The sequence below is a fragment of the Lithobates pipiens genome, unplaced genomic scaffold, assembly GCF_037356315.1.
Source record: "Lithobates pipiens isolate NorthernLeopardFrog02 unplaced genomic scaffold, aLitPip1_a1.2 Scaffold_8, whole genome shotgun sequence".
Lineage (NCBI taxonomy): Eukaryota > Metazoa > Chordata > Amphibia > Anura > Ranidae > Lithobates > Lithobates pipiens.
The window spans coordinates 255,476,347-255,503,335 of NW_027507903.1; the positions used below are offsets into that span (position 1 = coordinate 255,476,347).

The following is a 26,989-nucleotide window of genomic DNA, read 5'->3' on the forward strand; positions in this document are numbered from 1 at the left end:
GGTATTTTTATTATATACTTGTTTTATACTACTGGTATAATAAATTTGGAGTAATTGCTTTCTGTGTGTCATTACGGTATAGCTTGCCATCCTAGGAATATGTATTTACCTAAAAAAACTGTCACTTAGATAATATCAAAAGTAGTAGTGTGGAACTATAGAACTCACAACTTTTTTTGTCAGTTAAAAATAAGTACAGAAAACAGAAAACTTCTTATCCCCAAAATAGAAAAGGCTTCTACTGGCGTGACGCATTTTAGTGTTCTATCAATAGGAAGCTGGAGAGCGTAATTGATGATTCCCTCACCCCCTCTCCCCAATACATTCTTATCCTCTTCCTTCCTTCCCCCTTTTCCCTACATACCCCCTCCTCCTTTTTTCATCCCTCCTCCCCTTCCCCCCCCCCCCCATTTATTTTTTTTTCTTTTCTTTCTAGTCCCGGAGAGTAAGGGGACCCACTTAATCTTTACCAGCTTCTGAGGGACACAGCCAGAGGAGCTTGGAAGAGTTGAAGCCACTTGCTAAACATGGTTTGTTAGCACTACATCCGTGGTATCTCACACCTGTGTTCCTGCTTCAGCACGGTGAAATTTATAGGGAAAGTTGTTCTTCTATAAGCTAGGATTAATAAAGCTCACTCTTCCATCTTCCCCATTTTTCTTTTTTGTTCTGTAGTTCTTCCCTCGCTCTTCTAGGGTATTTACATCTAAACATCATTACCCCAATGGAGAATAAGTTTCCTGCTTAGAGATGGTTAGTCATGTTATATTTCTGTCTTGTTGATACATACCCATGTGACTATATCGGGCTCATTTGTGTCTATGTACTATTCAAATATTTTCAATAAAACGTTTATGTAAAAAAAAGAAAAGGATGACTCAGACCACCGTGTGAGTTTACTGAACCATTAGGGAAGTCTCCACAGACATAAGACAAGCTAAACATTAACAACTCATCAAAGCATTACCAATTCAAAAGAAGTGTATCAAGAAAAAATATTCCATGTGGACATGTGACAAGCGCTCTCAAATTTGGCTGTAGGTGTGCTTCACGGGTGCATACAATAGTGTGTACAATCATTGTGACATGCGAGTGTTGTTCTGTGATGCAATACACTGTTAACACGGGTTGTAATGATAAGCCCAGGGATGCGTCAATGACAGCCTAGGTTTACAGGAAGTATTTGGCTGACTCTATCTATCAACCAGGTGTGGTGGCAACCAGTGACAGAGGAGATCAGCTAGAGGGCAAAATCATGCTGGGGCAGAGCTTTTGGATAGAGCAGGAAATAACTAGAATCCCTGGTCATATTATTGCTGTCTGTGTTCCCAATAAATCCACCCTCTGGAACGGTCTACTGATCACTGTCACAGGGACAGAAAGTGATGGGAAATCTAAACGTTTACAGTTTTACTAGAACCTGAGCGGAGGGGAAACCTTCCAATATGCTTGTTCCATTGATAACTGTTTTTCTCTCTCTTCCTGTCTTGTCTCAAAAACAGGAAGCCAAGGAAAATCTCCCTAACAGGACATATAAGGCAGAAAATAAATCAGCAGGAATTTCACCCTTACCTACTCTATCCACAAAAAAATAAAAAAAAATAAAAAAAAGACGTTTTGGCTATACATACGGTTTAGGTGAAAACTATGGGGGATATTTACTAAAACTGGTGCACTTAGATCTGTCACCAATCAGCTTCTAGATTTTATTATCAAATTTTAATTGAACAAGTTGAAGTTAAAAGCGGACATCTGATGTCGTAAATCAGCAGACTCTACTTATGTCAAAACATCAGCAGACCCAAAAACATAGGCAGCTGAATTTTTTCTACAAAACGTAACTTTTCTTCTGGAAAGGGGGACAGGGCCAAGTTTGACCTTGAAAAGGAAAAGCAGAGGCCTGTGTCGCTGAATGTACTGATCCTTTTGACATGAAGAACATCTACTTATGCATTTTTCCATCATATGCTCAGTTGGAAATTGTAAGGTTTACTTAAAAAGCCTTGTTCATGCGTGTCCCATGCAGGGTCGTGTTTTGCCAGCACAGGGGTGCAGATCTCCCTGAACTCACCCTGGCTGTGCACTTGTGCAGATGTTACAATGAGCACAGCTGCTGTGTCCATGCAGCCATGTGTCCCAATAGACATCTATGGGACTGTCGACCAGGGTAAACACGCAAAACCTGTGCATTTCCATGCTGGCAGAACACAGCCCTGCACTGGGCATTCCAATAATCAGCCATATGAATGAGGTCTAAGTAACAACCTGACCAGCTCAAAAGATTTTTTTGTTCCACAAATTCTAACGTCAATCCTACAAGGGGCACAAGGATATCTTCTATGCCCTATAAAAAAGCTTGATTGGGCCCATTGCCTCTAAAACTTGTAGGTACTTAATGACAATCATCAACTGTGTATGTTGATATGCTTGTAGGATAAAACAATTAAGTGCATAAACTCTTATGGGATTTAATTGCATCTCATACAGTATGGATAGATGAGACTATACCTCAGCCAAACTCCACTCAAAGGCAGACTATTTTATCCAGCTTATTTGGCAGTTTGTGAACTTACCTGCATTAGGCAACCATGAAGCATTGTACATATAATCAGAGGCGCCATCTGATACCAGAAGATCTCCTGGAAACACCTCCAGACCAGGTATGCTTAGCACTACTGAACTGCGTCGCCTTTCACTCCGTCTTTAAAAACAAAATAATATCATAGTTGTTACAGTTAAGGTGTAAGCCATTTGAGATCCTTTAGGGTATATGCTGTACTCCTCATATACGGTTTACTAATTTATATATGATGCGGGTGCTACAGTTCCTTTAATATATGTATCAATATGTTTTTTTTATAGCAGATCGGCCTTATGTTTATTTTCATCTTACACATAATAAGTATATACAACTCATTATTAATATATTGGACCATAGGCTTTCATCAAGGTCTGGTTACAGTGCTGGTAGCTGTTTACAAACCAAATATGTGAAAGTTCAAAGGTCCCCCTGCAAATGCTTATTTCAGCTAATACTCTCTGACTGACAAGTGTTAATTAACTTTAACAAAAGGTAGTTACGGGCCTTTCTCTGATTATTTGCCCAACTGCTTTGATGAAGGATGATTACTACTTATCTTTATTAAAATTCCAGTATAATTGAAAAAGTAGAATGTCTCCACAACTAGAAAATTTGGTAATGGTGACTTACATTTCTGGCAAGAATTCAGTGGGACTTGTCATGCAATTTTTACTCTGCATATTTTTCTCAGTATGGGTAAATCAGAGTTATTTTTATCCACTGTATATTACTAATATTATACTATTTAAGAAAAAGTTTAGGAACCCTTTGAAATTATCTGGATTTCTGCATGAATGACTACTAAAATAAAGTCCAATCTCCTTCTGCATCACAGTAATAGACAAACACAATATTTCTAAACTAATAATATACAAACAATGGTGTCCTATGCCTACAATTAAAATGGTTTGGGTCAATTTATTTTATTTAAAGCTTATACTTTTTTAAGTAGATTTTCATATCTTGTGTTTATTGTAGAAATGTTTTATTTTACAAATAGGTTCTTTCTAAATAGAGACTACAGAATAAGCTGCATTTAAAAAAACTTTTTGAACTACGTGGGACCCCTTGAGCCCTAGCCCTCATTTTTCAATGATATAGAAAAACATTTCCCACAGGCAGGAGATGTCATTTTTGTTAATGACCACATAAAGAGGTGGGCAGTAGAGCCACTGTGGATTGTTAAAGCCTTCTACATTACTATGGTCAGAATAATTCAAATTCAGTTGGAAAAAAATGCATCTCATATATACACAGGTTAGGTTCACAATAAGGCCTCATACACACTGGACGTTATAAGAACGGCAGTAGCTTTGCAGTGAGTTTTTCAACATTTTTGCAATAGCGGATTTTATGTGTTACCGTTTTTTTTTGTTTTTTTGTTTTTTTTTTAAGAAAAACAGAACCCATTAGTTTTTTTTTTTTTTTTTTACTGCTCAAAAACGACACTGCCCAAAACTGCTAATAACAGCCTATGTGTGCATGGACACATAGGATAACATGATGGAGAGTTTAATGACTGTAGAAAGAAAATGTCAACAGCCAAAAACAGCTGCTGTAAAAATGTCAAAAAAACACATCATGCTTTCAGGTTTTGCAAACCACGTGGTGCAAAAGAACTGTGCGGTTTCCATGCCACTGTGATTTTAAAAAGGTGTAGGGACCTTTGTTCTGCAGGTACAGCAGCCCATTCACAGAAATGGGCTGCTGTAATCGTGCAAACATGGCACACAAGAATTTCATATATGTGAATATAGCAACTAAAGTGCTTTTTTTTTAAACCATGCAAAACAAAATGTTGTTTCTTCCATAAACAGTCTTTATGTAGCTCATGGTACAAGTACTTCAGTCATTTTTTCAACTTTCCATCTTTTAAATCTTCCGCCCTTGTTGTTTTTCAACTTTGAATAGTAAAACATTTTTTTTCTGCAAGTAAATGCCTTATACAGCCCACTTCCTCTTTGTCTGGTCATTAGCCTAGGCTTATGACATCATGCGCAGCTTTTTCTCTCACTCTTGTGAGAGTTTGCCAGGAAGGGATGAGTCATAAGAGGGCCAATGAGAGCTTCAGAGCTGAAGGTGTGCCTCTGTGTAAATCCAGGAATATGAACAGGCAGCAGCTTCAGCTGCCCAGTTAAAATGGATGCAGCCAGACTCAGTGGAGGGAGATTTCTGCAGCATATTTGGCAAGTACAGAATCACAGTATATATAAAATATGCAAAGTGGTTGGAGGGAAGCTTCAGAATAGCAAAGATGTTTTTATCACAAATTATATGAGAAGACTGCAGTTGCTCTTTAAAATTTTCACAGGCAGGCAAAGCAAATGTTTAACTCAAAACAAAACTGTAGGTTCCCTGCCCTTTTACATAATGCTTATGATTTGTACATTATGGTGAACTCAGCTCTTGGTTTGCCCTTTTCCAGTACTAACAGTTTAGAGCTGCCCCTTGCCAATCGTTATTCCAGGTTTTCATTGTTCTTCCTTGGCCATTGATGATGTCATTTTTCTGACACTTGGCTGAGAGTGTAAAGTGCACGGCACATATACTGCAGGCAGCAAACAGTATGGGGAAAAAAAAATTCTAGGAGCAGGACAAAAGGTTTTTGGCAGAAGAGACAAAAATAAATACTCTTTTTTTTATATAAGTAAAGTTATGCATTAATTGCCGCCCTACCAAGCTTTGCATAGTTTCCATTCCTACACAGCTCTAGTCAGTGGCCAGCAGCAAAAAGTTCACAGTACTTGTGAGTACTACTGAGTCCCTGTTCCTCAGTAACAATGCTGGTGCTTGGTCACTCTGGCACCCAACTGTCACCTGGTGGCGGGGAGTAAAGCTGTGTACAAACGTATCAAAAAGAGGTGGTTTCAGTAGGAATAGGACGATCGCTGCTTCATGTATAAGCACGCATTCTAAGGCCCCTTTCACACTGACGTCCCGTTCAGGCCCGCCTGTCAGTTTTTCAGGCGGACCTGAACGGATGCTCCATAGAGCTCTATGGAGCGTCGGATGTCAGCGGTGACATGTCCGCCGACATCCGACCCGCTCCGATCCGAAAAAGTGTAACGGAGGAAAAAGCTATTTTTCCATCCGTCTGCGGATCGGATCGGGTGACGACGGGCACTGCGGTCCGTCGTCATCTGATCTCCCATAGGGGAGAGCGGCGCTGTGACAGGTCCGTCCCTGTGCAGTGTGCAGAGACGGACCTGTCATCTCCCTGCTCAGTGGGGATCGACGGAGTGATCCCCACTGAGCAAACGGATATCCACGGGGCGGATCAGAACTGATCCGCCCCGTGTGAAAGGACCCTTAGGTGAAATTGAATTTGTGTTTACAAGGCTTCATGTGTTCATGTGTAAAGCAGTCATATGTGATGGAAGAGCCATCACTCTATAGACGAGGCCGATTCAGGCGATTACTGTAGCAAGCTTGTGAAAGTTCAAAGTTTTCATATTCACCGAATATGCTCAGAAAGTGTTTATTAAACTTTAACATGGGAAGTTGCTGACCTCTCTCATTATTTTGTCTAACTTTTTTCATAAAGGAAGATTACTACTGATCTTTAATTTCTTTATCTTGAATTTATCTTATCTGTACAGTTATCTCAGTTACAGTATTTCATGTTTTCAACAATAAAGTAACGAAGTTTGGCCTAAAGCCCTGTATGCACGGGCCAAATGACGGGCGGCATCGCCCAGTTCAATAGAAACCGGCTGATATTCAGCCCATGTGTATTGCAGCCAGTCCAACAAGGGCATGATCGCAAAAAGGTCTGCCGACCGGCTCCTGATCAGCGCTCTCAGGCGATGCCGCCCCCCCAGAACATTCTGTCCCCCTGTCAGAACACAATAGAACAACAGTGTATATCGCTCCGACCTGAGCTGTTTTTTTTTTCTCTTCAGACCGCTGGGTTGAACAAAAAAGGAAAAAAAAAAAAAAGTGTGTATGAGGCTTTAACCGTTTCCTGAATGCCGCATGTAGATATACATCAACAGAATGGCATGGCTGCGCAAATGGGCGTACTTGTACATCCCTTTGAATTTGCTGCCATGCCATTGCGTGCTCACACCCGCCGCAAGCTCTGCCTAGTGACACTGTCACCAATCACAGCTCCCCGTAATTGGGAGCGTTGATCAGTGACGTGTCACACGTATCCACGCCCCCACACAGTTAGAATCACTCCCTAGGACACACTTAACCTCTACAGCGCCACCTAGTGTTAACCCCTTCACTGCCAGTCATATTTACACAGTAATCAATGCATTTTTACTCGCACTGATCGCTGTATAAATGTGAGTGGTCCCGAAAATGTGTCAAAATTGTCCGATGTGTCCGCCATAATGTCGCAGTCATGATAAAAATTGCCAATTGCCACCATTACTAGTAAAAAATTAAATTATTAATAAAAATGCCATAAACTATCCCCTATTTTGTAGACGCTATAACTTTTATGCAAAACAATCAATAAATGCTTATTGCTATTTTTTTCACCAAAAACATGTAGAAGAATGCGTATCGGCCTAAACTGAGGAAAAAAACTTTTTTTTTATATATTTTTGGGGGATATTTATTATAGCAAAAAGTAAACAATAATGCGTTTTTTTCAAAATTGTCGCTATTTTTTTGTTTATAGCGCAAAAATAAAAAACCGCAGAGGTGATCATATACCACCAAAAGAAAGCTCTATTTGTAAGAAAAAAAAAGAATGTCAGTTTTGTTTGGGAGCCACGTCGCACAATCGTGCAATTGTCAGGTAAATTGACAAAGTGTCGAATCGCAAAAAGTGCTCTTTGGCCAAATGGTCCGGGGCTGAAGTGGTTAAACACCGGACTGAAAAAGTCAAAACAATACAATGGACAAAGGTTTGCGAAATCCCATTAACGATGACTACAGACTAGTAAATAATGAACATGATTTGTATTGTTATTTTAATGATATTTATAATGAAATACACATGAATATTAGTTATAGGAAATCAGGTGGACACTGATATACATTTTTTCTGGGTCAATTCTCTTTTAGATATATTGTACATGTTAAAAAGATTAGCTTGACGTTAATTATTAAGAATGTATATTGATGGGCAAACACAAAACAATGAACGGATGAACAATAACAAAATCAATAGTTTAAATGGTCTTTCCCTTGAAAAGGCTGTTTGACACAATCAAAAAAAAAATTGATTTGGTCAAATTCAACTACATGTATTCGTCACTACTATGTGGGCTCACTGTCATACCCTTCACACCCTTTTCCCGCACACTGTGGGTGCTGTATGCTGGTATACCCTTCCATTCTCCTATACTTCACATATTGGCCACCTTCATACCATCCAACACTCCTCTCCTGTGCATACTGCCTCCTGTCACATCTTTTACACTCTTCTTTTGCATATACTGTACCTTCTCATATCAGCATACTACCAATCCTCTCCCTCACATACTTCCTTCTTTTATACCCTCTGTACATTTTTTCTGCACATATTGTTCATCTCATAACCTCTGTATTCCTCTCCTGATTACACTGCGCCCTCTCCTACCCTTCAGCAACCCTCTTCTGCATATGCAGGCCACCATCATACCCTTTGGCACTTCTGTCCTATCCTCCATCTTTCTCTCCTGCACATACTGCCCCTTCTCATACCCTTCGGTAACCCCCTTCTGCACATATAGGCTGCCATCATACCCTCCAGCACGCCGCACCTGCACATACTGCCCCCCCCCCCCCCCCCACCTTTATACACTGTTGATTCCTTTCCTGGACATACCATTCCCTCTCAAACTCTAGCAATCCTTTCCTGCACATAGTGCTCCCTCTCATACCCCCATCTGTTACTCCACTCCTGAGCAAATTTCCCCCTTTTATATCCTATGCACTTCTCTCCTACACACACTGGGTGCTTTGATACCCTCTGCAACCCTCCAACTTCATGGAGTTTGACTTTTATGAAAAACTTCAAGTTTTACAGGATTAATTATAAATCTACTTTTACTTGTAGCTCAGCCTTCCTACCAGTTTTTATTGTTCTTTTTTTTGTTTCCCTGCAGCACTTGGCATCTAATGTGGCCAATACAGGCAGATCAGTGTGGAATCTGTTCAATCTCTGTTCAGGCACAGTGGTGTAGTGGATAGCACTTTCACCTAGCAGTAAGAAGGGTCACTGGTTCAAATCCCAACCACGACACTATCTGCCTGGAGTTTGCATGTTCTCCCTATGCCTGCGTGGGTTTCCTCCGGGTAATCTGGTTTCCTCCCACACTCCAAAGACATGCTGGTAGGCTAATTGGATCCTGTCTAAATTGTCCCTAGTATGTATGAATGTGAATAATTGTTGTGGGCTATTGGCGCTACCTCAGGCTGGTGTTCAATCTGAACCTGCCTTAACCGTTTATTATCCCTAAAGGCTATATGTATATATATATATTGCACCCGTGTTTAATATTGTATTCCTATTATTGTGATTATACCAAAAAAGGTTTTTTTCTTTATATCCTTAATCCAACCAAATGTGACTATACACCACTTCTGTTAATTACCACATATAAATTCACTGGTTTCAAAAGAGCTGAAAAACAAAAGCCATACCCAAAACACAGAAAATCAAAAACCGAATAATATTCACACTATTCTGTGATGGTGAAAAAAATCCCTATATATATGGGAAGTATAACATCTAGACCTCCACTGCACGTGCACAATCCTTGTGCTAATTGTTGTTTGTTATACTATAAAGGCCCCCAAGCCTTAATATCTAGATTTGTGTGTACCACCAAAAACCTAAAAAATGCAACCTTATTCAAAACCAAAAAAAAAAAAAAAAAAAAAAAACCCTTTATAAACAAAAAACAAAAAACAGAAATGTGAAAAAATAAATGTGAAAAGAAACATATAAAAAAAATATAAAAAATCATATATATAGTCCAAAGATAGTCTTTCTTCAGGTATTCCCAGAAGTACAATTATTCTGCTTCAAGTGACAGAAAGGTGACTTTTGTGATTATGCCTGTTTATTGGTGACTTCCGTGCTTATCCCCCTCAAGGGTCCCCACTCACCGAATCCACGCACCCCCTAGGGGGTTACACGCCTGTAATCTGTGTTCCACTTTATTGAGGATCCCACTGCTTGGCTCTGTCTTCAACAGGTCCTCTCCAGGATTTTTAAAATGAGATGGGAGAAAAAAAATCCTGGAGAGGACCTGTTGAAGACAGAGCCAAGCAGTGGGATCCTCAATAAAGTGGAACACAGATTACAGGCGTGTAACCCCCTAGGGGGTGCGTGGATTCGGTGAGTGGGGACCCTTGAGGGGGATAAGCACGGAAGTCACCAATAAACAGGCATAATCACAAAAGTCACCTTTCTGTCACTTGAAGCAGAATAATTGTACTTCTGGGAATACCTGAAGAAAGACTATCTTTGGACTATATATATGATTTTTTATATATTTTTATATTTTTTTATATGTTTCTGTTCACATTTATTTTTTCACATTTTCTGTTTTTTGTTTTTTGTTTTTTGTTTATAAGGATTTTTTTTTTTTGGTTTTGAATAAGGTTGCATTTTTTAGGTTTTTGGTGGTACACACAAATCTAGATATTAAGGCTTGGGGGCCTTTATAGTATAACAAACAACAATTAGCACAAGGATTGTGCACGTGCAGTGGAGGTCTAGATGTTATACTTCCCATATATATAGGGATTTTTTTCACCATCACAGAATAGTGTGAATATTATTCGGTTTTTGATTTTCTGTGTTTTGGGTATGGCTTTTGTTTTTCAGCTCTTTTGAAACCAGTGAATTTATATGTGGTAATTAACAGAAGTGGTGTATAGTCACATTTGGTTGGATTAAGGATATAAAGAAAAAAACCTTTTTTGGTATAATCACAATAATAGGAATACAATATTAAACACGGGTGCAATATATATATACATATAGCCTTTAGGGATAATAAACGGTTAAGGCAGGTTCAGATTGAACACCAGCCTGAGGTAGCGCCAATAGCCCACAACAATTATTCAATTTTCAAACCCAGGTTGTTAAATGCAGCCTGTGGTTTTCAGGGAGGCAGCAACCTCATAAAAACAATTACATTTTTTTGCAAAATTAATTATTAAGAGAAAAAGAATCTGGGGGTACATAAATATTCATATATATCACTGTTCGATTGTAGCCTATTCCATAAGCGCGTTTTTTTTTGCATAAATGTATGAATGTGAGTTAAGGCCCTTAGATTGTAAGCTCCTTGAGGGTAGGGACTGATGTGAATGTACAATGTATATGTAAAGCACTGTGTAAATTGACGGCGCTATACAAGTACCTGAAATAAATAAATAATAAAATTCAACAGACGCGCCTCACCGATCATGATGTTGCCTCTCACAGCTTTACATGTTTCAGATAAAATATGGGCCCTTGGCCCTAATACATCACATTTACCACACAGCTTTATTTATACATGCATTGCAGTTTTAGCCATTGTTAGAAAGTGGAAATTATACAGTAGGATGTAATTAAAAAAAATAATATATTGTTAGTTATGACATGACAGTAACCACCCCACCGACAAAAAAAAATATTTGGAGAGAATGGTTGTGCTAAGTTGTTGGGCTTGATATGACGGTACAAAATACATCTAAACTGGCTCTGTGACAGAATCAAAAGTTGTTACCAAAGGCACAAAACACCAATATGAACTTTATTGACTTGAAAAGTTATGTACATTGTAATCTGGATATATCCGTGCTCCATTCACATTTATCTCAGAGCAGAACCTGTACTGCAAATAGGGTCCATTGAAGCCTGGGTGAAACTCCTATGAAGTGTAGAAGAACCAAATATGGCTTACCAGAGGGTTTAGCTGAGCAGAAAGCCATTCACTTTTCTCAGAGGTGTGTGTGCGCTTTCATATGTGGGAAACAAATGTGTTTATTAAATAAATATTTGCAAAATCTGCTTCTTTGTGTTTGGATAAGGAGAGAATTGGAAACCGTGCAACCTATGCAGACATCCCCTAGCTGATCTCAGCTTGGTTTGATTTTTATCAGATAATTGCTATTTTACCAAGAGACGGTCAGGCTGTATTTCTACTCAGTGCCTAAACAACCGATACAAGCATGTATATTTGTTCTGTGATTCTATTAAAGCGGAGGTCCACCCTAAAATGGACCTCCGCTCATCGGAATCCCCCCCCCCTCCGGCGCCACAATTGGCACCTTTCAGGGGGGAGGGGGGTGCAGTTACCTGGATAATCCAGGTAACTGCACCCACTTCCGGGATAGCTGTCTGCGGAAAGGGGCGTAGATTACGCCCCTTTCCGCAACTGCCCGCCCCTTTGCGCAAGTGCCCCGCTGCCTGCTGGGAAACACACAGTTCCCAGAGGCAGCGGGGACCGTCCGGATTGCGCCGCGCGGCTTGCGCATGCGCAGTAGGGAACCGGGAAATGAAGCCGAAAGGCTCCATTTCCTGAAAAAAAAAAAAAACGCGGAGTCCCGGCGGACTCCCGCTGTAAGGAATAACTTCATCTCAAGTCTAATAAGACCTCATGCATTTAGGAGCCTGAAGCTCCTAAATGCTCAACAACCAAAATCCTATGTACATTATTTCAATGGTGTTCACATATGAGCACGCTACGCCATGTGAGCTACTTTTGAGGCAGAACTGGGTTTTCGGTCCCCAATTTGATTTGAATGGAACACCTGAAACCATGTAAATCTAGCGTTTTCGTGCACTTTTTTTTTCAGGCCTTTGCACAAGCTTTTTTAGTCGGTAAGTCTCCTCTACCTAGTACTTTCCATCTGCTAAAACGAAAATATCTGAAGCTTAAATACAGTTCAATCTCTGTATTTGCGGACGATACTAAGCTAAGCAGGGCAATAATTTCTCCGCAGGGTGTGGAAACCTTGTAAAAAGATCTGAACACATTAATGGGGTGGGCAACTACACGGCAAATGAGGTTCAATGTAGAAAAATATAAAATAATGCATTTGGGTGGCAAAAACATGAATGCAATCTACACACTAAGGGGAGAACCTCTGGGGGAATCTAGGATGGAAAAGGACCTGGGGGTTCTAGTAGATGATAGGCTCAGCAATGGTATGCAATGCCAAGCTACTGCTAACAAAGCAAACAGAATATTGGCATTCATTAAAAAGGGGATCAACTCCAGAGATAAAACAATAATTCTCCTGCTCTACAAGACTCTGGTCCGGCCGCATCTGGAATATGCTGTCCAGTTCTGGGCACCAGTCCTCAGGAAGGATGTACTGGAAATGGAGCGAGTACAAAGAAGGGCAACTAAGCTAAGGGTCTGAAGGGTATTAGTTATGAAGAAAGGTTGCGAGCACTGAACTTATTCTCTCTGGAGAAGAGACTCTTGAGAGGGGATAAGATTTCAATTTACAAATACCATACTGGTGACCCCACAATAGGGAGAAAAATTTTGAGTTTAACAAGACTTGTGACCTCTCATTAAAATTAGAAGAAAGGAGGTTTAACCTTAAGCCCCATACACACTATCAGATTATCTGCTGAGTTTTTCCTTCAGATTTACCAAAACCATATAATATGAGGACAAACCTTAGGAGTTTCAATGTGTATGCAATCAGGCAGGCCCTTCTACTACATGGTTTTGGTAAATCTGAAGGAAAAACTCAGCAGATAATCTGATAGTGTGTATGGGGCTTTAAACTACGTAGAGGGTTCTTTACTGTAAGAACGGCACATGGGCAGTGGTCTCAGCAGGGGGCATTGATAGTTTCAAGAAACTAAGCTAAGCACCTGAACGACCACAACATACAGGGATATACAATGTAATACTGACATATAATCACACACATGGGTTGGACTTGATGGATTTGTGTCTTTTTTCAACCTCACCTACTATGTAACTATGTGTAAAATGTTTGAAAGACTATTCTAAATCACTTGTGTATGTGTGGTATACTCTCACAAAATACAGCTGAAAATCACTCTGCTCAGGTGTGACTGCAGCCATAAGGAGTTCTGATTTCAATATATTCTGTTGTGAATTTCAGAGACATATTTCTCCACAACGCCTTTAGCTACAGAGCTGAATACGGTCTTGTGCAAAAATTTCATTTTATTGCTTGTTCAGAATATGTAAATGTAATGTTCAAAGTCTTGGGCTGGCCCTTTAAGGCAAAACTTATCTTGTCTTTACCCGGAAACAACAATGATTGGCCAGCTCATGTTTAAAGCACATGTTGCACACATCACCAGTGGTGGTGATGAAGGATGCTATCTGGAATACACTTCTGTCTGACCCTCCCGTGTTCTCAGACTCCCTGTTACTTCTTGATCTGCTCTGACCTGCTCCATCTATACACCAGTCCTTGCTGCCCAGCTAACATCTGCAGTGGTGCACCACATGTACCAGCCAGCCTTCTCTGGCCAAGGTAATGCTCATGGTATATGCTGTCAATTATTGAATTGTTTGCATCTGTAACACTTCTGAACGATTTTGCTGTCATCAATACTCCTGACCCGACAAGTCTGAGCACGTTTACTTTAACTCACCTATACTACAATCAACCTTGCATAACAGGCACCTAAAAGGTGTCTATGCACATGGTCTGATCTTTAGACTGTAATATCTTCTAGCATTTTTGGTTCCGAAACCTAGATGGCTGCATGCAGTTTAAAAACCCATTTCTGCTCATGTTTTCTAAAAATGCATGCATTCCCAAACACTTCGGTCATGCTGAGCCACTAAAAAAAAAGAAAGAAAAAAAAGATGATACACAATCTCTGCTGTTTCTGTGCAACTTTTTTTCAAAAAGACAAAAAAGGATCTAAGCCTATGTTCACACCTATGCGATTGGTGCAGCTCATGTTTGCACAGGCACAGCAGCCCATTCATTTGAATGTGCTCCAGTACCTGTGGGAAATGCAGGAAAAAGGACCCGCACCTTTTTAAATTCACATGGTACTTTTGCACCATGCGATTTCCTGCACCAGAAAAAATGCTGTGTTTTTTGCGTGGGTTGAAAATTAAGAATAGCCCCACACATCTGCTAAATTGCAAAGCAGTTTGCCTATGGGTGTGGGAATGCGTGCTAATTTACACACATTATTGCACCCACATGTATGTGAACCTAGACTGAGGGCATGGGTGTCAAACTCAATTTCATGGTGGACCACATTATGGTTGCCCTCATAGGGCCGGTTGTATCTGTAAGATATAAAATGTATCCAGGGCTTTTGTTCCTCAGAGAATAGGTGCAGTAACTCAACCAGCCCCCTCCAAACCGCATTGAACAGTGGATGTGGCCAATTTGCACTAACACTAATGCCGCGTACACACGTAGCAGACTATCCGGCGGACTTAGTCTGGCGGACTTTCCGAACGAAAAATCGGCGTAGGGGTCCCCCCCAGGTCCATATCAGACCCTTATCTGAGCACGCTACCCGGCCAGCCAGGAAAGAGGGTGGGGACAAGCGAGCGCCCCCCCCTCCTGAGTCGTACCAGGCCGCGTGCCCTCAACATGTGGGGTGCCTTGGGGAAGGGGCGCGGCCCCCCACCCCAAAGCACCTTGTCCCCATGTTGATGAGGACAAGGGCCTCTTCCTGACAACCCTGGCCGTTGGTTGTCGGGGTCTGCGGGTGGGGGGGCTTATCGGAATCCGAGAGCCCCCTTTAATAAGGGGCCCCCGGATACCGGCCCCCCACCCTATCTAAATGAGTATGGGGTACAATGTACCCCTACCCATTCACCTGTAAGTAAAAAAAAAAAAAAAAAAAAAAAAAAAAAAGAAGAACACAACACACAAGACACAAGGGTTAAAATAGTTTATTGCACAGCTCCGCGGGTCTTCTTCCGTCTTCAGGGGTCTTGTCGCCGGACTCCTCCGCTATCTTCTGCTCTTTTGCTAGCTCTTTCACTAGCGGAGGAGCCCGGCTTTCTTCTTTGCCGACGCCCTCTTCTTCAGACTTCGGGGGTCTTGTCCCCCTCTTCGGTTCTTCTTGCCGGGCCACCGCGCCTTCTTCTAGCTCTTTTACAAGCGGTGGCCCGGTCTTCTGTCGCCGCTGCCGTCTTCTGTTCTTCTGTTCTGTTCTTCTCTTCTGGAGATGTTGCCTCGTCGCTGCCTCCGGTCACAATGGCAGGGACGCGGCGACTTATATAGGGACATCATCGGATGATGTCCCCGCCCATTATGATGTCACAGTCCCAGCAACTTTTTTGTTTGATCGTGTGTACGAGGCATAAGAGAATCTTAAAGGGGCAATATCAGGAGTGTGTCATGTTCAGGGATGCGCTATGTAGAGAGTGCAGCGTTTTCGGGGTGAGCTGTGTATAGAGAATGGGGTTGTGGAGTGCACGACATACAGAGTACAGGGTTTAGGGGCATGCGATGCACAGTGTGCAGGGTTCAGGTCTCTTTCACAGGCTGTCCACATCTCACTTCCACCCCTCCTCAGCTCAGACATCTGTGTCACTCTCTTCCATCCCCTACCTATGCACAGATCTCCCTCCACAGCCCTCATGTCTCTAACCCCACCTCACAAAAAAAAAAAGAAAAAAAAATCTTCCTCGCATCTCACCTACCCGGCTCAGCTCTAGTACCTCCTGGCAGATAGGATTATGGTGTAATTTACCACGTAATGCCCCATCCCACAATGAACTTGCACCTGCATCTAACTTGTACCCGCTGTGAGTGCAGGGCAGGTAGGGATCTGTGAGAGCCGCCAAGAAAAAAAGCTGTCCTTGTTTGTTTTTTATAAGTGACAGTGGTGAGCGGGGAGCGGAGGGCAAAAGCTGAAGGTGGTGTAACAAAGTTCTGCCACGTGGCGGCTAAAAAAAAAAGAGGCCTGGGTACAAGGGCCACATGAAATGGCCTGGTAAGCCAAATTCAGTCCAAGGGCCTTATGTTTTACACATGTGCCTTAGGGAGTTAAATTGAAGGTTCATGGGTTTACTTTAAGTTGTACGTTTTTGTTAGCCATGCTTGTTCCCTTTTCTCTTTAAAAAAACAACAATGCTACACCTATTGTGTATTTGACTTACAATGCAGCAGCTTTCCTTGATATAAATAAATATGTACTAGCATAGTACAAGACAAGCATATACCTGCTTAGATTAAACCAAAGTTTGTTTTCTAGCAAGACTAAGTTAACACAACTAACACAAGCCTTTGTTATGAAAAAAGCCTAACCCTCTTTCGATTATTAAATACAGACTGGGACAACTGGAAAACTATGATGCATTTCTTTTGGCAACTGGTCAATAAAGGAAACTGAGTAGAAGAAAAACACATGGTTTAGTCGGACACAATCTAGAAGTCTCAAACAGGAGTTTAATATATTAACAGATGTGTGCTGCATCTGATCGACCATACTAATTTTTTTCCAGGTGACTGGTGCATAAAGTTGAACACGTGTATTCCCCACGTGGTTGCAGGAAATAAAATGAACATCTATGGCCCGCTTAAGATATGGAATTTACAGGCAAGTCAAAATTCCTCTCATCTTAATCATACAATACAGAACACAGGCAAAGTTTTATAGACCATGGAACATAAGCAGGCAATGAACGAAAAGGGTGGACAACATCTAAGCAAACTAAGAACTGTGCCAATGGGCCCAACAACAAGGCTGGGGAGATCCAATGTCAGGGTGTCACTGCAAGAACCTTGCAGTTGTGCAGCCTTAGAAGATTGGACATTCACCTGGTAAAACTTTGAAAAAGTATGAATAAAGGACCAGGTGATGGCTTTACAAAGCTGGACTTTAGAAGGCTGGTCCTGAAATTACCAGTACAATCCATGTGTAAAACTACAGCAAGAGGTTTGTTCTAGAGAGTGTAAGCTCTAATGATCAGATTTTTTTTCCAGTTTGCAATGGTGGACTTGGAAGCATGGTGCTCCTTGCAAGGTCCAAAGGATAAGACAAATAGGGAACCTCTCTTCCTGATCGAAGCTGTTGTTTAGGAGTAGATTCATATGGCTCTATGTCCAAGTAATGAAAAGACTAGTCCTTTTAATGCTTTGTAGCAGGGCATAAAGGATGGTAGGACAAGATCTTCATTGAGGTGGAAGGACTGACACCACCTTAGGAAGAAAGGATGATCTTGGGCTTAATACTACCTTGTCATTGTGCAGGGTGAGGAACTGCTCCTTACAAGAGAGAACTGCAAACTCAGAGACACATCTGACAGATGTGATAGCTACCAAAAAGATCACTTTGTAGGAAATGTCATCTAAGGGGATATCCCCAATGTGTTCAAATAGTGTTTTCTGCAGGGCAGAGAGAACCAAATTAAGAACCCAAGGAAGCACAGGGTATTGCAAGGGAGACTTGATGTGACATATACTTTGAATAAAGGTTTTAACAAGGGAAGAGTAAATTTAGAGTTTTTTAAAAAAAAGAATGGGCAAGGGAGAAGAAACCTGTCCTTTCAGAGTGCTTAAAGTACAGTTCTGGTCAAGACCTGATTGCAGGAAGGCCAGAATGTGAGACACAGAGTAATATCTTCCCAGGAGTACACAGCAACCTGGGTGTAGAACATATTGTAGCAAAGTCTTTGTAGTGAAGGGGTGGGAGAAAACTTGTGGTACCCTATAAGGACTCTAAGGGAAAGTGGCGGTAAAGACGTGACCAGTGTTATGATGTAACACCTGGTCATCCATATAAGGGTAAGCTCTGAAAAGTTTACAGTACAAAGTGAATACATTCTAAACATAGCCCCAGTTTTTACAGTAACAGTCTGAGATATAGGGTGACCTTGTCTTACCTGTCTACGATGCTGGACTATAAATAAAGCTCAGGCTTTGACCATCATGGAGGGCATACCCCTGAATGGGACTTTAGGGTCTAGGCTGCATGCATAATTCTCTACCTAGACCTTTGCTGCATTATCTTTTAAAGGAAAGTAAATTGTATAAATAACCTTTTCCAAATAAAAGAAAGGAATAACTGCATCCAGCCCCACAAATATTAAAGTGTTACTAAACCCAGTATCATAAAAATAGTTCCTCTGATCCCGCCACCCCCCACACACAGCGTCCATGGCTTATAAATCATTTTACATTAAAATACTGCCACTATTTACCTTTTTAGCTTATCTGTATACCACGGTCACATGATAAACTGCAGAGTTTGTCCAGAGCTGTGTGTTCAGGTAGGAGGAGATTTCCACTATAGCCTGTATACACGCCCACTGGTGTGATGACAATATCATGTGACCTGGCTAGCTCTGAGAACAAGGAAATGTTCTCTCCAGCATAAAAGACACAACTGAGCATATGCAGGTTGGCTACCCTGCCTGTGTGTTAGCTGGTCTTCCCCAGATAGACAGTGCAGGAGGAAAGTATCTATGCATACAGGGTCAAAAAGCCTTTTTACACAATGCAGAGGATTAATCCCTTAAGTTCCACAGTAAGTATAACAAGCATGCTATTCTGCATATACAGACTGATTTTACTGTTGTGGGTTTAGTAACACTTAAAGAGATCTATAGAATAGCGGAAGAAAGGTCTACATATTCTTTAACCACTTCAATACAGGGCACTTTCGCCCCCTTCCTTCCCAGCCCAATTTTCAGCTTTCAGCGCTCTAGCGCTTTCAGTGACAATTGCGCAGTCATGCTACACTGTACCCAAATGAAATTTTTATCATTTTGTTTGCACAAATAGAGCTTTATTTTGGTGGTATTTATTCACGACTCCGTTTTTTATTTTTTGCGATATAAGCGCAAAAAAGCGGAAATTTGGAAAAAAAAAACAATATTTTCTTTTTTCTATTTTAAAAGAAATCCAATAAAATCAAATTTTGTCATAAATTTAAGCAAAAATGTATTCTGCTACATGTTTTTGGTAAAAAAAATTCAGTTAAGTGTATAATAATTGGTTTGTGTGATCACGGACATATTTACGCAAATGATCATGTACATATGTGTGCAGGTGATCACGTACATATGTGTGCAGATAATCATTGGGACATGTGATTTTAGTGGGACATATGTGGGGGACATGTGTTTTTATTATTAGGGACATGTGTTTTTATTATTTGGGGACATGTGTGTTTTGGGGACATGTATGTTTTGGGGACATGTGTGGGGACATTGTGTTTATACTGTGTGGTGTGTTTACTGTGTGGTGATTTGTGTGTACACTAGACTGATGATCAGTGAGTAAAAAGCTGTAAAAAACAGCTCATACTCACTGATCATCAGCCGGCTGCAGCGATCCGCTCTCCTCTCCTCAGCGATGACTTCTGTGTGAGGAGAGGAGGAGCCGATTGCCTAGCAACCGGCTGTTTGTTTACATCACATGACGGCCGTGATTGGACACGGCCGTCATGTGATCAGGAGGGCCAATCACAGAGCCCTCCTGCCGATCTGAGATGCGCCGTGTCCGGGTGACACGGGCGCATCGGGATCGCGCCGCTGCGCGGGCGCGATCCCGCTACTTCTGATGGACCTTCCTGAACGTCCTATCAGGAGTAGACGGCTCCCACCCGGCCGTATATGTGCATTGGCCGGGTGGGAAGTGGTTAAAATGTTCCCCACCCTCCTCCTACCTATTATGTTTAACCTGTAAAAAAAAAACTCCAGTCACGTGATCTGGCTCAGGGAGTGCTTGACAAGAGCTGGGAATTTTGGGAGCCTTGCCATCCCATGGCCCAGCCTTTGTTGGTGCTCCCTCCTCTCTACTGCAGCAGCTGCTCACAGACACAGTAGTATAATGTAACCATACCAGAGCACATTAAAAATAGGCAACTACACACATCTTTTACAGGTTAGATAGGATAGGCAGGAGGAGGAAAGACAGGACATTTTTAAGGATCGTTAGTAGAGTTGCACCAATACCACTTTTTTAAGACCGAGTACAAGTACCGATACTTTTTTTTAAATGTCATGCGACAGTAGACTGTGTCAATAGTGTATAATATAAATATATATATATATTGTGGCAGCACGCAGGTAAAGTCACCTGGTTGTATCCAGGATGGGAAATATGTGTGCCCTAGATTCAGGCTTTATGCAGACTTTTACAATTAGAGGGGAAGAGTTAATGAGCCCAGCTGAAGTAAGTGGGATCATTAAGACCTCTACAAAAAACCCCAGCATGCTTAGGGAGATGCTCCATCCTGGAACCAGTTTTGTGTTGTATAGACTGGGGAGTGTGATATCTGTTCTGTGCGGTGAGTTAACGCCTGTGTGGCAAACCTCTACAACAGAGACAGGGACTGGTGCAGCACAAGGCTGCACTCAGTTGTTAGACAGGGAATCTAAGTGTGTAGTTAGAGGTCAAGCTGACCAGGATTTATTTTCATGTTTTATTTTTGTTTGGCTGTTATATGTATCACTGCATGTAGCATAAATAAACCGCATCTTTTGTTTTTTTTGCACCTACAACGCTGTCTGCTGTGCCTGATTTTGTGTTGTGAACCCATCCAGGGGGTCACACACACCCGCTGCCGAGCTAACCCCTCACAGTTGGTAGAGAATTTTGGCAATTTTTATTTCAATTTTTTTAAAGGCCAGCATGGAGGAGATACTGAGACAGCTGGCTCTAGCAAATGCAAATCAGCAGCAAACAAATGCGGCTTTACAAGAGAGCCTTGCAGCTCAACAACAGAGCCTTGCAGCCCAGCAGAAAGCTCACTTGCAGAGTCTGGAAGCTCAGCAACAAGCACAGCAGCAATCTGAAGCCCGGTTCATAGACCTGTTGCAGAAGCAAGAGCAGAGTTTTCAACAGAAAATAGAGACATTAATACAGCAACGTCCGCAGACCAATGAAGCAAGTGGTTACACTAATACCGCATCCTTTGGTGTGAGCCGTTTATTGACAAAAATGACTGGAGAGGATGATCCGGAGGCGTTTTTGACCACATTTGAAAGGACTGCTGAAAGGGAAAAGTGGCCTAAGAAGCAATGGGCTGGACTGGTGGCCCCTCTGTTAACTGGGGAATCGCAGAAAGTTTATTATGACCTAGAGCCTGACCAAGCAAAAGACTATGTGGTGCTAAAAACAGAAATATTGGCACGGCTGGGTGTCACCCTGGCCGTCCGGGCTCAGCGTGTGCATAATTGGACTTTTCAGGTTGGAAAACCCCCCAGGTCTCAAATGTATGATCTCATTCACCTGAGCAGGAAGTGGCTGCAGCCAGAGACTTTGACCGCACCAAACATTGTGGAACGTATTGTTATGGATCGTTTCCTGAGAGCTCTTCCTACTGCCATCCAAAAATGGGTAAGCCATGGAGATCCAGAAAATGCAGATAAACTTGTGGATCTGGTTGAGAGGTACTTGGCTACAGAGAACCTGACCACCTCTTCCAGGGACTCACGGACTTTCCACCCTAAGACCAGATCATCCCCAGTGGCGGGTAAGATGACTCCAGGGGGTGAGGGTGGAGAGAGTGAGAGGGTGGGAGTTCTACCTAAGGTCTGGCGGGAGCAGCCCAGGAAGCCCATGCTGCAAGAGACAGCGAAAAAGATTATTTGCTACCGCTGCCGGCAAGAGGGACATATTGCAGCCAATTGCCCCGTTGTGGATGAGCCTATGCAATGTGACTTTATACGGGAGAGACGTCAGTCGCTGTTTGCGACAGTTGCATGCACTGCCATTCGGGGACCTGAGAAACATTTATGTAAAATGTGTATTAATGGTAGAAATGTTGATGTGTTGCTGGATTCAGGTAGCCTGGTAACATTGATAAAAGCTGAATTAGTTACTACAAAGTTCTCTGGGAAGAACAGGGTGGCTGTTATTTGTATGCATGGGGACACCCGAGAGTATCCTGTAACTTCAGTGTTTTTTGAGACCCCCAAAAGGTAACCTCTCTCATCAGGTGGGGTTAGTGTCTCACTTACCACATGATGCTATTGTGGGAAGGGATTTTCCAAAATTCTGGGAACTCTGGGATTGTCCTGAGCCCCCCACTGGTGCCCCTATAAACCAGGAAGATGACCAGAATTCCTCTGGGAGTGGTGAGGACTCTCCTGAATTTCCCTTGTCGGTATTGGCGGGGGAAACTCGAGAAACTGGGGAGGAGCCAACATCCTCAGATGAAAACATGCCATCTGTGGAGTTTTCGGATCTTGAGGTTCACAGGGAAAATTTTGCCACAGAACAGTTAAAAGACCCCACCCTAATAAAGGCAAGGGAAAATGTGGTGAAAATAGATGGCGAGTTAGTGAACCCAGATAAGACTTGCCCTTATCCTTACTTCACTATGGAAAGGGACCTGCTGTATCGAGTGGCTCAAAGGGCAGAAGAAACCATTGAGCAACTTGTAGTGCCCAAACCTTACAGGAAGTTGGTGTTAGAATTGGCTCATGGGCACATTCTGGGAGGTCATCTGGGGACAGAGAAAACCAGAGAGAGGGTATTGCAGAGATTCTATTGGCCTGGGGTCATGAAGGAAATAGAAAATTATTGTTCCTCCTGCCCTGTGTGTCAGAAGTCGGCACCTATGCCACATTTCCTTAACCCGCTGGTACCTCTTCCTATCATTGAGGTCCCCTTTGAAAGGATCGCAATGGATTTGGTAGGTCCGATAATGAAGTCCGCCAGGGGGCATCAGTACATTTTGGTTATATTGGACTATGCCACCCGTTATCCGGAAGCAATTCCTCTCCGAAATACCTCGGCCAAAACCATAGCCAAAGAGCTATCTCTTGTTTTTAGCCGCGTGGGTATTTGTAAGGAACTGCTTACGGACCAAGGTACACCCTTTATGTCCCGGGTTATGAAAGAATTATGCAAGTTGTACAAAGTGACGCAATTGCGTACATCTGTGTATCACCCCCAAACAGATGGGTTGGTTGAAAGATTCAACAAAACCCTTAAACAAATGTTAAAGAAGGTGGTGGATAGAGATGGAAAGAATTGGGACTGTCTAATAACCTATCTAATGTTTGCCATTAGGGAGGTACCCCAATCCTCTACGGGTTTCTCACCCTTCGAGTTGCTCTATGGGAGACACCCAAGAGGGCTGCTGGATATCGCCAAGGAAACTTGGGAAAATGAGAGTTCTCCTCACAGGAGTGTGATTGAGCATGTCGCCCTGATGCAAGATAGAATTGCACAGGTAATGCCAATTGTAAAGGAACATCTAACCCAAACGCAGTTAGCACAGCAGAGAGTGTACAACCGTGGGGCCAAGACCCGTACTTTTTCCCCGGGGGATAGGGTCTTGGTGCTAGTCCCTACGGTTGAAAGCAAATTTCTGGCCAAATGGCAAGGTCCATATGAAGTAATTGAAAAAATTAGTGAGGTGAACTACAGGGTTAGACAGCCAGGAAGGTGAAAGCCGGAGCAGATCTATCACGTCAATCTGCTGAAAGCCTGGAGGGATAGGGAATCCCTAGTCGCAGAGACTTTGTCACAAGTACAGCCTGATTGCTTAGTTCCTGAGGTTGGAATAGCAGACACCTTATCGAAACCCCAACAACAGGAGGTTAAAGAGTTTGTACTTCGTAACAAAGAGATTTTCTCTGAGCTTCCGGGACAAACATCTGGCGTCGAGCATGACATTATCACCCCACCAGGAGAAAGGGTAAAACTAAAACCTTATAGAATACCAGAGGCCCGACGGGAGGCAATACGTGGGGAGGTTCAAAGGATGTTGGAATTGGGTGTGATAGAAGAGTCCCAGAGTGACTGGTCCAGTCCTATCGTACTAGTGCCCAAACCCGATGGGAGCTGGCGGTTTTGTAACGATTTTCGACAATTAAATAAAGTTACAAAATTTGACACCTACCCCATGCCGCGTATAGATGAGTTGATTGACCGGCTGGGAACAGCCCGATATATGACAACTCTTGATCTCACCAAAGGGTATTGGCAAATTCCCCTGGCCGAGTCGGCCAAGGAGAAAACTGCGTTTGTAGCCCCAGATGGGGCATTCCAATATAAGAGAATGCCGTTTGGGTTACAGAATGCACCGGCAACATTCCAGCGGAAAATGGATAAGATTCTGAGGCCCCATCAGAAATATGCTGCAGCTTACCTGGATGATGTGATTATCCATAGCACAGACTGGGTCTCACATTTGCCGAAAGTACAAGCAGTCCTAGACTCTATCCGGGAAGCTGGGTTTACGGCCAATCCAAAGAAGTGTACCATTGGACAGGAGGAGGCCAAATATCTTGGGTACACTATTGGGAGGGGGGTGATAAAACCCCAAGCCAATAAAGTCGAGGCCATACAGAGTTGGCCACGTCCCAACAGCAAGAAACAGGTACGAGCCTTTCTGGGAATCGCTGGCTATTATCGATTCATTCCCCATTTTGCTTCTCAGGCTGTGCCCCTCACCAACCTGACAAAAGGGAAAGAGTCTGTCATGGTTAAATGGTCCCCAGAGGCTGAAGAAGCATTTCAGTCCTTAAAAACAGCCTTATGTAGCCAGCCAGTGTTGTACTCGCCAGACTTCTCTAAGGACTTTGTTGTACAAACTGATGCATCAGACGTTGGGTTAGGAGCAGTGTTATCCCAGGTCTGGAACGGGGAAGAGCACCCAGTCGTTTACCTCAGCAGGAAGTTAAAGTCCCATGAGGTAAATTACGCCACGATTGAGAAGGAATGTTTAGCAGTGAAGTGGGCTCTAGATTCCCTTCGGTACTATCTGCTAGGTAGGCACTTTGACCTGGTGACTGATCACGCTCCTTTAAAGTGGATGGCTCAGAACAAGGAGACCAATAGAAGGGTAAATAGGTGGTTCCTGGCCCTACAAGAATTTAACTTTACAGTTAAGCATCGCCCTGGTGTTAAAATGGGGAATGTGGATGCTTTGTCTCGGATACATGCGTGTCTGACTGCTTGTGTTACAACCCCAAGGTTGAAACAAGAGGGGGGGGGGGGGGTATGTGGCAGCACGCAAAGTCACCTGGTTGTATCCAGGATGGGAAATATGTGTGCCCTAGATTCAGGCTTTATGCAGACTTTTACAATTAGAGGGGAAGAGTTAATGAGCCCAGCTGAAGTAAGTGGGATCATTAAGACCTCTACAAAAAACCCCAGCATGCTTAGGGAGATGCTCCATCCTGGAACCAGTTTTGTGTTGTATAGACTGGGGAGTGTGATATCTGTTCTGTGCGGTGAGTTAACGCCTGTGTGGCAAACCTCTACAACAGAGACAGGGACTGGTGCAGCACAAGGCTGCACTCAGTTGTTAGACAGGGAATCCAAGTGTGTAGTTAGAGGTCAAGCTGACCAGGATTTATTTTCATGTTTTATTTTTGTTTGGCTGTTATATGCATCACTGCATGTAGCATAAATAAACCGCATCTTTTGTTTTTTGCACCTACAACGCTGTCTGCTGTGCCTGATTTTGTGTTGTGAACCCATCCAGGGGGTCACACACACCCGCTGCCGAGCTAACCCCTCACAAATATATATATATATATATATATATATATATATATATATATATATATATATATTTTTTTTTTTTTTTTTACGATACATTTGTCTTATTTTCTTTACAATGCTTTCTTCTTTCTTTTTTATAGGAGGTGGTGGTGGTGGGGGGGGGGGGGGGGGTTCAGTGTTTGAGTTGCACAGAAAACATTTTTAGTAATCTCTCATTATCACCTATCGAATATATAGTTATTTTCATTCTCTTCAACCAAACCCCTTTTAAAAAAAAAAAAAAAAAAGCTAAAAGCTAATTTTGGAAGAACATTCTCCACCTCTGTTCTGAAATTATTCAAAATTTTTAAAGTGGATGTAAACCCACTCTCTTCTTTTCCAAACTACTGTCATAGTGGTTATCTATAAGGATATACATGCCTCCTGCATGTATCCTTACCTGTCAAATGTCTCCCCTCTGTCTGTCATGAGACCCGAAAAACTGCAGATTCTGTGAGTGGGTCTGTTGTCTGGAGCTCAGTGGATGGAGTTGTGATGTCAGTAGACTCCCAGCCCACTTCTACACTCCCCTTGGCCAGGCATCGATATTTATTATACAGAACATCTGCTGGTCTTGTGGATTATGCGCCACGATCACAAACATCCAGTCAAAACCCAGGAAAGTCACCACATGACTTCAACATGCCCAATCATGCTGAGGTGTGAAGCAGCCAATCCTGGGAGAGCTGGAGAAGAAAGAAGGAGGGGATCTGAAGTACACAGAATGCCTCTCTCATACTTGTGCATGAGAAATGTAAATCACTTGTCACTCGCAGCAAGGGGAAGAACTGACTCCTATTTCTCTCTCTGACCATTTTTATCTCACTGAAAAAAGATAAGAGGACTGCTCAGACCTGGATTAACTCTTCCTGACAAGACGGCACAGATGACATGAAATCCTATACTGTACAAGGTGCCAGCCTTAATTTAAAAAAAAAATTGGGTTTACATCCACTTTAAATGTACCAGAAAATAAGATTCTAGAAGATTCATCATGTTAATAAATTCACAATGTAGCAAGGTGGGGTAAGT

At 42.3% G+C, this 26,989-nt stretch overlaps 1 protein-coding gene across 3 annotated transcripts in view; it reads right to left on the minus strand.

Annotated features, from left to right (window-relative positions):
* PLEKHG7 (pleckstrin homology and RhoGEF domain containing G7) overlaps positions 1–26,989 on the minus strand; it is a 154,556-nt gene that overhangs the window by 72,672 nt on the left and 54,895 nt on the right. For all 3 annotated transcript variants that reach the window (XM_077470785.1, XM_077470787.1, XM_077470786.1), the window contains one exon: positions 2,574–2,701. In XM_077470785.1, coding sequence (XP_077326911.1) covers positions 2,574–2,701 — 128 coding nt within the window. The remainder of the gene's footprint in view (positions 1–2,573; positions 2,702–26,989) is intronic.